Source organism: Parus major, chromosome 1A, assembly GCF_001522545.3.
Source record: "Parus major isolate Abel chromosome 1A, Parus_major1.1, whole genome shotgun sequence".
Lineage (NCBI taxonomy): Eukaryota > Metazoa > Chordata > Aves > Passeriformes > Paridae > Parus > Parus major.
This window is the reverse complement of record NC_031773.1, coordinates 46,433,600-46,450,317: the sequence shown is the minus strand read 5'-3', so window position 1 is coordinate 46,450,317 and position 16,718 is coordinate 46,433,600. Positions and strand designations below refer to the sequence as shown.

General features: G+C 36.0%; 1 protein-coding gene across 22 annotated transcripts in view; it reads right to left on the bottom strand.

Annotated features, from left to right (window-relative positions):
* ATF7IP (activating transcription factor 7 interacting protein) overlaps window positions 1-16,718 on the bottom strand; it is an 84,314-nt gene that overhangs the window by 21,332 nt on the left and 46,264 nt on the right. For 19 of the 22 annotated variants that reach the window (XM_015627117.3, XM_015627121.3, XM_019006592.2 and 16 more), the window contains 6 exons: window positions 16,128-16,193; window positions 15,529-15,602; window positions 14,971-15,059; window positions 13,035-13,673; window positions 11,451-11,518; window positions 9,813-10,031 (listed from right to left, as the gene is read on the bottom strand). In XM_015627117.3, the coding sequence (XP_015482603.2) occupies window positions 9,813-10,031; window positions 11,451-11,518; window positions 13,035-13,673; window positions 14,971-15,059; window positions 15,529-15,602; window positions 16,128-16,193 (1,155 nt within the window). The remainder of the gene's footprint in view (window positions 1-9,812; window positions 10,032-11,450; window positions 11,519-13,034; window positions 13,674-14,970; window positions 15,060-15,528; window positions 15,603-16,127; window positions 16,194-16,718) is intronic. The other 3 variants (XM_019006594.2, XM_019006595.2, XM_019006589.2) reach the window with 2 other exon arrangements.

The window sequence follows — 16,718 nt, the reverse complement described above, 5'->3', positions numbered from 1 at the left end:
AAGGTAGTAGGGGAAAAGAAAATAACAAGGCCATGGAGCAACTGAGCCTGCACTACCACAAATATGGAAGGATGGGGTAAGTGTACTGCAAAGTTACTTCATTATTCCCAGTGTTGTGCATTTTTCCTGAAAACAGCCCACTGAGAAGGCCCTTCACATTTACAATCTTGATCTGTTTTGAAAAGTGTGTTCTTCAAAGAAAACCTTGTCAAATTGCAGCCCCTCTACCCCAGCTGCTTTAGCCTGCACAGTCATGTCCACACCTACTGCAATTACCAACATGAAAGGATCTGTTTGTGTGTCAGATGCAAGCATCTAACTTGGCAAGTGTGAAGGAAAAGTATTTTAATGGCAAGCACAGAACTTGTGAAAGCAGCAACTAAAAGACCTTAGAAGAAAGGATAAAACTGAAAGCGTAAATGCTCGTCCCTTTCAAGTATCTGAGTGAAACCTGTCAAGTCCTTTTCATCATTTACATGAAAACTGCTTTATAGTGCATATGGAAATGAATACAATGAAAAGTATGCGTCAAATGAATGCAACTATTCAATTTTTCATTTTTTTCCTAGTTCACATTAGAAATCGGTATTTCTAAGTGTTCTACTAACTGCAAAGCTTTTGCTTAAAAGTAACACTTTCAGATTTTCTTGACCATGAAAACTACTAAAAACAAGACTTTATTTTAATTAGCTATGCAAAATCTCTGTTCATGTTTTAGTAATTGCTCTTGAATTCAGGATTTTCTACAGAGAATCAGTAAAAATTATCTATGCTCACAATTTCATGCATTTTCTACTGCATATGCATAATCAACATAATACCTCTGCTTTCTTCCAATCCCAGCCACTGAAGTCCTTTTAAGTACCTTTTAAGAAAGTACCGAGAAATAGATGGACTGACAAGTAAGATATACTTATGGGGGATAATTACTAGGAAAAAGCAACAATAAGACAGTTTTCCTTGAGAAAGAAATATTCATATATTGATATATTATCAATATATAAATTATATAGTATGTATATTTTATATATATTATATATATAGATCTATAAATAATTATATATTGACTTTCTCAAGCCAATATCGTATGGATATTAAAGAAATTTAAACAGAAAATATAATAGAAAAGGGGTTCTTAGAGGTAATAAAAATCACAGAATGTGTCAAAAATGGATAAATGCAGGGTCACCCAAACTTGACATTACAATTAAGTTTTACAATAAAACCAATGCAAATGCTTTATAATTAGGAACTTCTGTTGGAAGACTGTCTAATATCCCATGTCATTGACTGCAATATCAAATGATTAACCTACATACCAGCAAACAGTATATTAATAAAGAGGAATCAGAAGGGCATCAGCCTCACAACAAAATGAAAGACTCTCTCTGGTGGTCAAGTGCTTCTGAAGCAGTTTCCTCATCTGCCTCTAGAAAAGTAGGGATGTTGAGACAGGCTAGTAGCATTATATATGTTTTTCCACTTGCAGAGACTAATATTTTACAGTGTTGTAAAATACATTGGAATGGGAGAAAGAATATTACCTTAGCCTTGCTATCCAGCAACTTTTTCAGATAATTAGTGCTGCAAATTAGATTTGTATTGATTCATAATTTGCAATTTTGAAAAGTAAAAGCTTTTTTTTACAGACACCCATCTGCACAACTTTCTTCTATTCCAAGGAAAACAAAAGTAAGAAAGGAGACAATTTAAAGACCAAAGCACATATTGGTAGGCATTATATTGAGAAAATAAGTTATCTCTCACCATAACTGTAATTGTGAAATTTAACACAGAAAAGTTAAAACACCATAGCACATATATGCCAATAGCAAACTACTGTAGAAAACAGGGAAAGAAACCTCTAAAACTCAAATGGAACAGCTCAACAACATGTATTGTACCAAATGAAAAACCAAAAGCTACAAATTGGTATTTTGAAGAAAGTTCTGAATATGCACTTCTCTATTCACATATGATATACGTGATTTAAAATATTTTGGTATTATATAACGCCATAGTTCAGTTCATCACAAAGAGATAACAAGGTTATTGATTGTAATGCCACCTGCTTTTCATAAAGGAACATTTCAGTATGTGTAAGTGAAAAATTAAGGAAAAAAAATGCAACAATGAAAAAAAAATACATCGCAAAACAAAAAAATAATTTCAGGGTAGTAAAGATCAAAATTCTGAAGATTAGGTGTGGCACACTATCACAGTGCAGACAATTTTATTAATAGTTTCTACTATAACAAACTAGAAAAAAATCTGGAGGTTGTAACCAGAAAATTCATGAAGCATCACACCACCACAATAATACATGATGCACCAAGGCATTATATAATAGCAAAATCAATCTTAAATTATGGGGAGTGATGTTAAAAATATATCTTGGGAATTGGATACATGTAGAGAGGGTGACAATATTGTGTTTGTATGCATAATTATAAGGTCCATATTTCATTTTAAGTCATCTGTATACAGACTTCAAGCACAGTTTAAGCAGTTGTGAAAACCACTTTTTTAATATATTTTTGAGCATATTTCAGTCACAGACTGTTTTATTGTCAGATTTATCACTCCTCAACCATTTTTTCCAATGCAGTAGCTCCCACAAAATTCAAGTAGTTATTCCAGCCTTGCAAAGATGTCATGAAAATCAACCAGGTACCAAATATATTTGTCATCTCTTAGCAAGATAAAAAAGGAAAATGATAATGTAATAAAGGAAGCAGTTTACTGAGATCAAAGTTTACACAAAATTTCAGTGCTGCAATAGATGTTTTGCTAGTGTGTGGTTGCAAATTTGTGTACTACTCAAAAACATTTAACAGACACTTCATGTGTTGCATTCACATGATTTCTCCATTCCCCTTACTGTACTAGGTAACTGTAATAGGTACTGTGCAACACTTCCTACAGAACAAGAACAATGCAAGCATGGAAAAAATTAACAACCAGTAATAGTAACCCCTAAGTATTATATACCCACTCCTTTCTTTAGTGCAAAGAGCAGATATTGGCTTGGCTACCCCTATTAACAAGAACACAAACAAGAGACTGTTTGCCAGATCAGCTGGTTTTAGATGGTAGTAATCCTAGTCCTCATTACAAAAACACACCTGACACAATACTAGAAGTGATTTTCTACAGCTGTGATTCTCTTTTTCCTTTACCAGAGTTAAAAGGATATATAATAAACACAAACATTCATGCGTGTGCGCGAGCACACACACACACACACAGGTCTCTTTACTGGTTCTTACTCCTTGAAAGTGAAACATCTACCTGATTTCCCCAAGACTCACTGACAGTTTCCCAACAGAATCATGTGGGATCGCCATCTTATTGAACAGGAAATATATTTATAATACTTCTCAGATTAGTTTAGTGCAGCTTTGAAAAGCTGTTATCCATATCTGGAGCAATGGCATAATCGGTGAGATTGTTTTAATATCTCTCCCAAATTTTTTGGCCTGAAATGACAAATTTGAACCTACAATATGCAAATATATTTGCTCATTAAAAGCTGCTCTCAGTAGTTGGGGGTAGTTTAAGTAACACAGACACAGTCACAGGAAAAGACAATCACTCTAAAAGTGGATTCACTTTAACTGTGTTACTTAGAACAGCCATCCAATTCAGCTACATGATGTCCTGCTAACAACTTCCTAATTTAATTTTCTAATTAGTCTCAGCAAAGGTTCCACCTCACAGATGAGAGCTAGTAGCATTTTAAACAGCCCAAACATAACCCCAGGGTCAGAGACAAAAGTCAAGCAGCCCATTTTACATATATAACCATATATGTTTATTTTGAATGACAAAACTGTGAAATGCAAGGAAACATATTCAGCAATAACGCTTCAACAACACAGAATTAACAGCTACTTATGAACTGTAAGCTGACATATCCACTTTGCTCACATTATTTCCCAAGAGACATTCAAAGTTTGTTACACATTGCAGAATAAAGAGATATGAGTTATAAATTTATTCATGTTTTACCAGATGAATTTCCAACTGTCAGCAAAAAAGCTTAAACTGTAGCTCAACCAAATAAATCAAGGGACATTTGAAACAATGGGAAATGGATAGGACACTGGTTGACTTTTATTTAATAAACTAATAGTAGCTGTAAAGTGAAATTTACTTGTTAAGAAGATAAGGTGCATGAAGGAGGGAACAGGAAAAAAACCAGAAATTGTTCACCTGACCTGGTGTTTCAATAAATAAAATGCAAACATTCTTGAAGATGGACTTATGCCAGACATTTTCAACAGATCAAACCCTGTTAAGATTTGTTCACTGTTACTTTATTTTACAGTGTAATTAAACTGCTATCATAGATTCTCTGAGTGTACCATAGCTGTATTTATATATTACATATATAAATCCTGTATCTATAACTGGGATTTGTACTAAAATACTTTAAAACCATTCTAAAGATTTGCTATATATTTAAAAGTGCCTTTGCCTCTGTAACAGTAACATTTGCTCCAATACAGTTAAGTGCTTGTAATGTCTTCAGAAATGCAGCTCAAGGACCCAAGGCACTGGAATGGCCATTGGTAAAATTACTGGGACTGAATAACAACCCTTTAATTTCTGCGTACAAAGAAAAAACCCAAAGATGAAAGACGACCCCTTCCACATCCCTGCAGCCATTCCTTTTGGAGCAAGAAGCAGAGAGAAAGGCTGAAAAGAAGAAACAGTCATACAGCAAAATCGTATGTCCAAGCTGCATACTGAAAACTTTGACTTATACTGACCTAAGCAGCAACTACTGAAACGCTGTTCAGTTCAAGATTAACTAGAGGTACTAGAGTAAAACCACAACAAACCCAAGAACAAATTCCATTTCAAAGCATCCTTCCAATGCCTTCAGGTATGTGACACTGCACAGTGGAGCTCTTCACATGGTACATGTAACAGAAGGTGCATATAAGCAAAGAAAATGTAACATTCTTTAAGATACCATGCCAACTTCATAAAAAGAAAGTAATTAGAGCACCCCTTAAAGTAACAGCTGAGATTTCCAAACATAGCAGGAAAAGCCAGGGAAAACAAGTTTTATACTCACAACACTAGTACCAAAGCTGAATCAAGAAAATGAGATATGAAACTAAATTTATGAAAGCATTATATAAGAGCCAGTCAGACATTCTCCACTGTTTTCAGGTCATATCCATCAAAGAAAATGGAATTTAATCAATAACATAGCAGCCAGTATTAATTTAGTTGACTTAGACTAAGTGCTGGGTTGTTTATTTTTGTTTGTTTGGGATTTTGTTGTTTTTTGGTTTTGTGCATATGTTTGGTTTTAGTGTTTTCTGGTGAGGGGTTTTTGTTTGGTTGGGCTTGCTTTTTAGGGATTTTTTTGCAACTGAAATGAAATAGTCTTATTTTAGGGAAGATCTAATTAGAAAATTCAAGAATCATAGGAGATTAATTTTTTTTCAAAGCATATTTGTCATATTTGGATTTTTAAAGCGAATTTTAAATGACTGGCAGTTTTTCATTAAATTTGCAGCCAAAGTATAAATCTAAGTTTAGACACACAAGCTATTCTTAACCTGCTGGTTCACCAAACAGTGAAAGTGGAAAAATAATGGGGAAAACCCCCAAAAACTGTTATCCTGCTGTTAGAGTTTCTCTGCTGATACCGCAGCTAAGGAGTACAATTCATTTTGACAGAATTCATTATGTTCACACAGCATAACCTGTACTGCCATGAACAGCACTGACTTGAAACTTGACTCTCTGCTCCTCATATCGCCGTACTCACAGCCAAAACTGACTTCACAAAAGCTGCAAAAAAAGTTTTTCATTTACTTCTGTTTTTTCTAGAAATAAAATACATGTAGGAAAGATTTGTTTAACACATTAGGTGGGAGGGGAAACAGGAGAAAGATTTTTTCAGTCCTGTAAGGTTAGAAAGATGTTCTTACTAATTAGAAATAATTCAAATTTACCAGAAAGCTTAGTAAGTAATGATCCCAGGTCTTGTGAAGCAATAATACTTCCAGCCCAAACGAGGAATACTTTCTTATTTAAAAAAAATTCTCCCATACAAATACCCAGAAGGTAGTAATACTGCAGTCAGTAGCTTTGAAGTATCAGGTTCAAACTGAAGGTAGTAAGAGGACACTGTATGGTTGGTGCCAACAGAATTAGAATTTAACAAATGAGAATCCAAAAATACACAATTACAAGCCAACAGAACAGAAGTTAGAAGCCAAATGATAATCAAAAAGAATGAGACATGCTGACACTGGTCAAGAGACTCCCTTTTTCTATTTTAATCACCAACCAAATTAATGTTAAAGAACAAAGCCATCAGCAATTTGCTGTTGCACTAAATCACCTAGACACACTTAGAACCAGAGCAGGACGTGTGGTCTGCATGACCACAGTATGCAGCAAGGGGGAACACAGAATCATCTTCTGGCAACATACTTTTCTTGTTCCTGGAGGGTAGACATTCCATGCCAATATGCTGGAAGAAGCAACTTCCTGAGACAAAGACAGGAACATTCCTTTTGGGGGGGACAGTAATACATACCCATTCTGATGAAAGTTTAGATTAAATTTAGAAATTAATTTTGCCAGTTTTACTGAGTTATTAATTCTACGAGTCCCTAAAATCAGGAAATCTACTCTACCCTAAAATATCCTAGAATAAATTACTGCACAGTTCTTGTGTATTTTGAGAAATATTTGTTCTTTGTTTCTTTTCACTTTTTCTTCTCACTGTTAGAAAGGATCACTTTCTCTACCATCTCTAATTGATTTACTTTAGGCTTGTCAAAATGATCCATGCTTTCTTTCCTCTACCCATTGATGTAATGAATTAACTGCTCCTACTAAGGAAGTAGGACTGTGCAGAAATAATTTCTATATTAACAATTACATCTGATCAACTATCTCAATCATAGATGAGTTTAAGATCACTAAAGAACTTTTGAAATATTTTAACCTTTATCATGACCAATTCAAAAATGGAGCAGTGTTAGTCTTACACTTTGGAAAATTGATGCAGTAAGTATGAATAACCTACACAAGGCCACAAAGATAAATAGTATCAGCCAAGATAAAAACTCCAAAATTCAGGCATCAAGTCCTCTGTACAGACTATAGCAGTGTCTATATAGACTATACCCTATAACAGAGTGATAAATCTCATTCAAAATTTGAAAGCCTATCCCAGCAAGGAAGTTCTCCACAGAATTAAGAGTTTATCATAGTCAATTTGTCATTTCAGCTGTGATTTTTCTCTATTTTGTCCACTGCTGAGCAACAGGAACACTTGTGAGGTCCTCGGTGTGATAAATTGTGAATGTGAAGTGCATATGCGTACACACATTTGAAAAGGACAAAGCAACTTCTATTTCATTGTTAATATAATGAAAAACAGTTTTAAATGCTACACTTATGTCTTATTCCAAAGTGGACCAACTATAATCTGTGATTTTATATCCAATTTTCTATTTTTATTTACAGGAAGATCTCTGGTCAGAATCTATGATGAAAATTATTCACATCCACTATGCTGACAATTTCTCAACTATAAAATCTATGGAAAATATAATGACAGGACCAGTACTAATCTGAAGAAGATAAAACCAAAAATAATATTTGGACAGGGTTCAGTGGGGAAGAGCAAGATGCATTTCTTGGGAATTATATATACTGACAAAGACTACAGTGTAAAGATGATGTGACACGTAATGAAGGGGGTTGGTGAGAGGAAATTAAAAAAACAAAAAAACACCCTCTCATAAGTTAGGCACAGAGACAACACAAGCACTAATCACCTGGGATCTAAGCAAGAAATTGTTTTCAGCTCTTTTGAGAATTTTTTCCCCATTTCATGCACAGCCAAACAGATCCCAATTTTAATACCACACATATCAACAATGCCCTCAGAGAACAGAATGACTGGAATCTTAAGCCAAAAATATTAAATAGGAAAAGGAAAGACCTGTAATGCAAATCTGCAGCTCACAGAGAAAATCAATTTAGAAAAAGACTTTAAAAACAAAGAAAATAAAGGCACAGTCCTCTGGTAGGTTTGATAACAATTTGAACAGAGGGTGACAGTGGTTAAGCAATTCCAGGTGTTTTCATGCGTATGTACATTTCTGTAGTGCATCTGTGTCTATTTCATTCAGCTTCTACTTTCTTGGTGCTCCCCAGTAATCAAGTACTTAATTTGTAAGATGCTACATGAGTGCCAGCAGGCACAAAATGGTATGATAAATAACACTCTTCACCAAATATAAAAGCCACACTCTTAGTGAAGAAAGCGTATCTTCAGCTAAGTAGAAATCAGTATCTCCCTTTAATGTTTTTTAAATAGCTCTGCTCAGCCACTTGGAAGAGACCCAGCTGCCACAAAAAGTCATACAAACTCCAAGCCCTGCTCTGTTTAAATTTCTGCTCCATAGCTCACTTCTTGAGTGTGAACACTTGCTGAACTAAACCGTAAGAAATTTCCTCAGTAGACCAATTTAAAAAAACAAACCTGATAATATTTCCATTTTAGCAATAAATCTGGAATCAGTTCTATTAGAGAAGCATCAAGTCATTGGTTCTTGTTTCATCACATGCTTTCTAATGACAGGTTTGCTACAACAGCCTTGAAGGGGACTGGCAATTAGGTTCCAACTGGTCATGCTCTTGGGGAGAAACACCTTGGACGAACTGTGGTTCAACAGCATCGGACTTTTGCAATTCAGAGCTGGGTGTCCCTCAGGGACTAAAGCCACAGAGCTAGTGCCAGGTGGCACGACAGATTTTGTAGGGAATAAAGTTTTGTTTTGTTCTAGAACAATACGTTTTACAGAAGATGTGGATGCACCAGATACTGATTCTTGTATTGCTTCATTTGGGATCTTGCGATATCGATAATTGGGGGCATTATTTTCCATTATATCTGACCAGGCCCTGTAGCGAACCTCTGCAGATCCCCAGTAGTGCCTAATAGCAGACTCAGAGCGATGGCCTGTCACTGCCATTATTTCCCTAGGCCCCAGTCCTGCTTCACAGAGTAGCTGGATGGTGGTAGTTCGGAGAGAATGATTGGTGTACCGCTGGGAGAGCCTGGCTGCCACACTTATCCTGGGCATCATGGTACCCAGGTAGTTCACACCCATTGGTTCTCTTTTGTACCAGACAGGCTGTTCTTGCATTTGCTCTGATGTTAGCTTTAGAGGGTGCAGGTAAAAGGCAGGGGGCTCTGGAGGCAACTTGGACAAATAAAGTTCCAAGGAAAAAACAGGACAGTTTGGGTCCCCAGGCATATCATACATTTTACCCATTTTATGAGGATCTTCTCCGTTTTTGCCTTTGCCAGGGTATCTAAACATAGCGTATCGACGCCCGTTCTTGTCCTTCTCAACAACAAATGCATCCGGAGCCAGATCTCTTAGAATTTCCCTCCCTCGCTTGGCAAAATGCAACTGCAAATCAAACCACACCTTGTTGACGAGTGCCAGGGGACTGTGCAAACCCAGCACACCAGACTGCTTAATCTTACGCAAGTCCTCGGCAGCTATAGGAGGATGGTGGTGAGTCTCATCCTTTCCCTGCAGGCGCAGCATCTTCAGCACGCTCATAAAGACCATGTTTGCGCTGGCAAACTCTTTGTCCTTCATTAAGCAAATCTGACGATTATAAGGTGGCATTTTGAGATGCCGGTTTAAGCCAGCACGCATTGACTTGTAGCTTGCCACACTGTAGGTATTTCCATCGTGATTTCTTATTGTGTAATAAAATTCTCTTAAGATATCATTGAGTTCACTTACTGGGACCAATTCAAAGCTAGGATCCTTGCCATTTTTGGCCAGCCACTGTTTTAATAGGTTAGCTGCCCAGCCAGTCTGCTTGTGGGTGTTTTTGATGCTCTTAGCATCCTCTTCCTCTTCCTCCAAGCCAAAGAGGACATCCTCAGGGAAGTTAAAATTCGTCTGTGCTGCTTCTACTGCTTCTTTATTTTCTGATGAGGTCTCTTCCTGTTTCAACTGCTTTTCGAAACAATTGATCAAAGTTGTACCATCAAATATGCCACAGGTATACGGTACACAGCGAACTACTTTTTGATCTGAGAGCTGTGAGTGTGGAGTAATACAAAATATTTTGGATTTTACGTAACAAAAAGCAGGTGGCATTAACTGGATTTTTCAAATGAATGGCATGTCAGTTCCATACATCACTATCCAATTACAATGCATCAGGTCCTTCTTTTTTAACCATGGCATTACACATGCTTTAACTGATTTCACAGAAAGCAACCTAGAACATACACTACACAAAAGAAGACTGAAAACCCAAAAACATCTTATGTCTTTTACTTCCCTCATCCTAGCTCATCTTCCACTGCTAAATACCATTATCATACACAATCTGTTTTTCCAAGTTTTCTCCCAGGTTTCAGGCTCTAGCTTCCAACATAATGTGTCTTATACTGAAAATTAAACCTTAACACTGTACTACTGTCATCCATTATGGTACTGGATTTCCTACCTATCAAGTACTGACAAGGGTTTTTAATAGCTATAATCCACAGGTATCTTTGAAAAACAGAGTTCCAAACAACCTTTCTTTATGAAATGCCTTAATAGAAAGACAGAGTGAGGCATAGTTTATACTCTAAAATACTGGGTACCTTTGCCAGACTACTTTCAGCAGATGAAAACCAGAATATTGTCCAGTATATTTTCTTCTTGCTTTGAAATATGATTTAGATTAACTGTACCTTGAGATGCTAATGAATTTGGAAATGTTGTCTAGAAGAAATTAATTTTATTCCCCTTAATAAAATGACTTCTGGTTAACAGCAGTAGTTAAGTATGAGGTACTTTATGAAACATCTATAGACAGAAAGAAAATTATTTATGAAGAATTTTAAATAGCTTAATTTCAAACTTTAAATTTCAAAGCAAGTTCAACAAATTTTAGACAAGGAATCCAGAAGTATTGCAAGTTATCCTTTACCATGAAATAGCTATTCCTGAAGAAGGTTTACTTTCCTTTTTTTTTTCCTCCCATGATACATGGAAATCAAACATTACAATTCCAATTCTAACTTCTGGATTAGTGTGGGAATGAGAACATTGCAATAATTTATATAACATTCGCAGCTATAAGTTCAAGCCATTCAGACAAGGAAAGGATTGGGCAGTCTTTGTTTTAGCAGACAATTTTTAGTCTGCTCCTGATTTACCAACTTGTACCTATAAAATTCCATCATAAACCTTCTGAAAAAATTATCAGAAGCTCATGCTGCAAGCAACAGTGAATCAGAAGAAAAATATAAACTGAGAGAAACTAGAAAGGATGGCACAAAAGAAACTAAATTTGTTTCATTATAGTCAATAAAGGTAAAGAAAAACTCCTGTGGATTGTAACTTTAGAATTTTATATAGAAATAATAAAAAGCCTACCTGTGTTGTTCCCTCAGCAGGTCGCTTGTTTGCCGAAGTATCTGTTGGTGGCCTGCTGGTCTGGTTTTCTGAGGGGTCAAGAAATTATTCATTTGCAATATCTAATCAGTACTAATTATTGCTACCCACTAGCCATATTTGAAGGCAATATTCAAAATTGTTTGACACTAAACATTCAGTATGTGATATATTTTACATTTAGCCTCAGTTTGCAATTATAAGTATTCAAGTTTGATTAATATGTTCCTTTCCTTGTAAGTTTGACAGTATATTAAAAGCATTTTATGAGCAATTTCCTTGCCTGAGAACAAAGTATAACTCCAAGCTCTTCTCCCTCTGTATGCATACTGATAAGCTATTCAACTGAAAATAAAATTATTAAATATTTCCATACAAAAAAGACCTGACTGAAAAAAGGATGGTTAAACAGACTGTAAAATACACAACTGAGACAGGGAGACTGAGTACCTTTAGTATCTCAGCCAAACATCAAACTAGCAATTCAAGAAGTTCCTTTAATATGTTGATGTAAATATATAAATTCAAATTCTGTTCTCATTCCTCATCATTTTAATGAGAGCTTATCAGCAACAGTGCTGGCCCAAATTGGTGTTTCAATTCTGGTTAGAAAACGACTAGGGTATAAAGTAAGTCCATGGAAACTGCAGAAAATGAGACATTCTTTGGACACATAGGTCCTCCTTTTGTCACTGTATCTCATCAGTCACAAACCTTATTATGTTGCTTAAATCACTTGTATTTACTTTAGAGCTAAGAGTCAATATAAAACAAATGTCTAGCTCTATGGAGCATATATTTTAGCATAGGTAAGCTAGATACAGGATAATGAAATTAAAGTAGTTCTGATGTCAAGTTCTGCTTGAGCTCCTTCTAACATTATACTGTACCAATAAGGCACTTGCTCTAACTCCAACTCACTTAAAATCTTGAAGACCTCTTATAAAAAAAAAAATCAAAAAATCAAGATATGTAAAATCAGAAGTGCAGACAACCATCAAGGCAGGACCAAAGACTGAGAAAAAGTATTTTAAACTAATTAATCCAATTATTGTTATTTGAACATTTGTTGTGTTTAGAGACTTTATTTAAATATTTTAAGTGTACTCTTTTGGAACTAGGTTTGTATTCAGCTGGGTTTTTTCTCCCATTATGTTTACTTTTAAGTGAAAATTAAGTTATAATTATACTTTCCTTTCAGTATGCCTGTGCTTAGAAAGGTAGTTCAAATAATTCTGAGAGGCTTTATTAAAATTAAATACCAAGTTCTTAATGATAGAATAGGATTCTGACTTCACACTAGGAATTATGTAAGTCAAATTCCAAATAAAACAAATCTTACAAAGCAACACTGCTGACTCCCTCTAAGGGGAGTTTATTTTCAACAATATCTGAAACAGATCTGGCAGAGACATTATTTTGATCTTGAAAATTTCAACAGAAATGCAGCTAGAAGAACCATCTCTGTGAAACACATCAAGAAACAATTTTCCACACAGTGTGGTTTTATGATTCCTGCTGACCACTATCTTCCTCTGCCAGTGTCAACATTCAAGCACAACTTACCAATCTTGGGTGCTGCAATGGTGGGAGGTTCAGTAGGAGCTGTACTATTAAATGCAGTGAGAGGAATCTTCATCTGTAGGGGCGGTCGACTGGTGGCTGCATTATAAAGTCCTGGAGTAGCCACTGTGGGCAAAGAAGTCCTTGTGGTCTGGGCAACAGGATGAGTAGTGGGAACAGCCTGTACTGCCAATGTTGTGCCTATTGATCCAGCACTGGGTGTAGGGTTCCTTTGAATACCAGGACTGGGCACATGTGGGATGTTATTTGGTTTAGTTGTGTTAGTTGATGCCAAAGACACTGTAGTTTTGGTAAGGCTACCAACTGTAGATGAGTTTTGTACAGATATAAATTCAACATTGCCTGACTGCTGGTTAGAGACCAAAGTCCCTGTGTGGCTTTGCAGAAGCGGCGTCTGGGACGACACTGCCACAGGTACATGCAGGATTACGGGCAAAGACTGCAGTGAGACAGACACTGACTGAGTGCTGCCAGTGGGCACTTGGTTAGTGCCTACAACCGTAGCCGTGTTAGCTGTGGGAAGCACTGCTGTTGTCAAAGAGCTGGTGGAGGACACTGGAGTCTGAAGCTTAGGATGTCCACTGACAACTGCTGGAGAAGCAGCAAGACTGGAAGCAGGCACTACACACAAAAAAAATAAATAAAAAAAATTAAGCACTTGAATCAAGTGGGAAGTTTCACTGCAACCCAACAAATGGAAACAATTCATGACGAGGGCAGTGAGTCACTGGAACTGCTTGTCCAGAATGATTGTGAATGCCCTATCATTTTAGGTGTTCAAGGTCAGGCTGGACAGAGCTTTGAACAACTTAATGCTGTGAAAGATGTCCGGGCCCATGGTGGCAGGGTTGGACTAGATGATCTTTAAACGTCCCTTCCAACCAAACACTTCTATGATTCTATGAAAAAGGTAGCATGTAATTACTTCTTTTTGCCAATAAAGGCTCTAAATACTATTTTTTTGTTGTACACTCTGATATTCAATGGCACAGTTAAAATACAGTCAATACTGCATTTCTGTTTATAAGAAATGTGAGAAAAAAAAAGACATATAAAGAATTATGACACAGGCTCGAAGAAGTCACCAAGATTTAACTGCTGAAAACACAAAATACAGCACTTTAAACACCTGTTAAAGAAATGGCAGAGCAACTGGTGCTTCACAAAACACAGGACAAGAACAACAATGTCAGTTATGACTAAATTGACTTGTATAGGTAGGACCTTGTATCCAGAAGGTTCTAGCAACACCAAGTATTAATGTGTCAGAGAAGATACTGACTTTCATACAACAAAATTTCAGGATTAATTCTAAAGATCAGGAACAAAATACACTACTGAAAGCCAGTACATGCAAACTAGAAGATAATCCTGTGGGAACAACTCAGCATTCAATATTAAACAAACCATTTTTACAACCAAGGAGAATGAGACTATAATGAGTAAATTAATGGTGAGTTTCAGTCTATATTCCCTATTAAATTTTAACCTAGAAATTCCATTTTTCATCATGACTACTTTAGGAAATGGGGTTTTTAACTGTTGTTTGGTTTCCCACTCAATTTCTATAGTCATTAGGTAGAGGGAAGGATATCAGTATCCCATTATGATCAAGTAAAATAAGGGGCCTGAGATGTGTTTCAGTTCATGGCAGCCAGTTTTGCTACCATACCCAGCATGCAGTCTCCTGAAGCACCTAATTTACCACAAGTTCTGCTTGGCCAGGTCAAGACATGTTTTTCTCATACCTGGTAAGCACACTGTGCAAATATATGTGCTAGAGAACTAAAATAATGATTTTTTAATGTCAGAAAAAAAGGAGTGAAATTAGTTTTTCTTTATTTAGTTACTTACTTCTTAAATGGAAAGCAATGAAACTTTTAAGAATTGTGTTTACAGTCCATAGAGAGTTTCTTACCTGGATTCACAGGAGCTTGAAAAGTTGCTGGTGTGGTCTCTCCTACATTCCTCTTTGACTCCAGCATTTGCCTCACTGTGCCAGCATTTCTAAGGAATGAGTTGGCATTTCTCTCAGTAAGCCATATAAGGTGTATTTATGAAAATACAATGGTGAAAAAAATCCCTAATTTCACAGCTCTTCTTTTCTTTGAGATTCTTTCCTAAACCCATTTTTTGCCTCTCAGGCAAATTAACTTTGCATATTTCCCTAATAAAAAGAAGTATGGAATTATTAATAAATTTTCAAGTTCTTGCATCAAGCTTGACTTGCACCATGAGAATTTTCCTGTTCTTTAAATTAAACTTCCACTATTATCTGTAATATTTTAGCACTGAAACTGAGGCTAAATAATATCTAAATTTAACCAAGAATGGGTTCAAGTCTATCAATTTATGATTCTGTAAAAGCAAATAAAAGTTTACAAGTGAAGAGCAATGAAGGAAAAGGAAGAACACTTTATCTGAAGTGTCCTACTGTAAATTTTAACATGGTCCCACAGTGATGTGCTTTGCTTACCGATATGTGGCATTGTTCACGTTTGCAGTGTCAGGGGCTGCTTTCCCTGGAGATACAGGTGCATTTGCCACATTCTACACAGAATGAGAGAGAGAGAACAAAATAACTAAGTCAGCTTGCAAACTTATGCTTTCATTCTATTCCATAGCCATCCACTGCTGTGTGAGAGATTAATTTTCTGAAGTCAACATCACAGGAGAATTTGATGTATTTTACAGCTACCCAAAATATCCTCCTTGGTCCCATCGCCTCCCTTCTCCTATATCCTCTCTTTCTTCTTCCTACTCTCACCCCTCAGAATCAAAGTAGTGATTCTGTTATTTACACTGTACTCCTCATACTGAAATAAATTAGATTCAGTTACATACAGTTTAAGGTGTTTTCCTACTAAAAATGGCTAAAGCAGCTTCTGTAAAAACCAGAATTACATAACAGATGTTAAGACATCTTTAACCAAACCAGACAAACCTGCTTTGTCAATGCCATTGAATAAGCAAGTCACATCTTTCTGCATATAAATTTTCTGTATTTTCCCAAACAAGGTTTAGGCTAACTCAGAAAAAAAAAAAGCCTCAGACCCCAATGAATCTAGTTCTTACTTCCTGTCTCTTCTTCAAGTCCTCCTTGGCTGCTCCAACCCGCTTTGTCAATCTTGCAATTTTAGCCTGAACAGGAAGAAGATGAAAACAAACAAAACCATAAATCTCCAAGAACCATCAAAGAAATTTTACAAATGAAAATATATATAACTAAGATATCAAGTCAAAGGCTGTTTTCAGATCAGGGAAATTATTCTTCCTTGAAATACAGTACAACTATGTTATTTTCAACTGTATTATAGCAGAAAGACAAATGTATGCACCACAATCAAGGTATCTTTGAGGCAAGTTTAATTATTCTTATTATTAATTATTCTTATTCACAAACTGAATCCATCTCACATGTTCACACAAAACTACATAAATGAAAGCCTTATATGATGTTATTAATTTGACACTAGTTCATGGCTAAAGATACTGGTAAACAACTATACTGAAAGTGTCTTTGCAATTAAAAAGTCAAAATGTCCATGGCGACAACAGGAAAGAGCTGTATAGTGGCAACTGATCTGGCAAACTCTGTATTTCTTCAAATGCAAAAACCAAAATGGCCTTTTTGGTCAAATTTGTTATGTGAGAAGCTTTTAATTG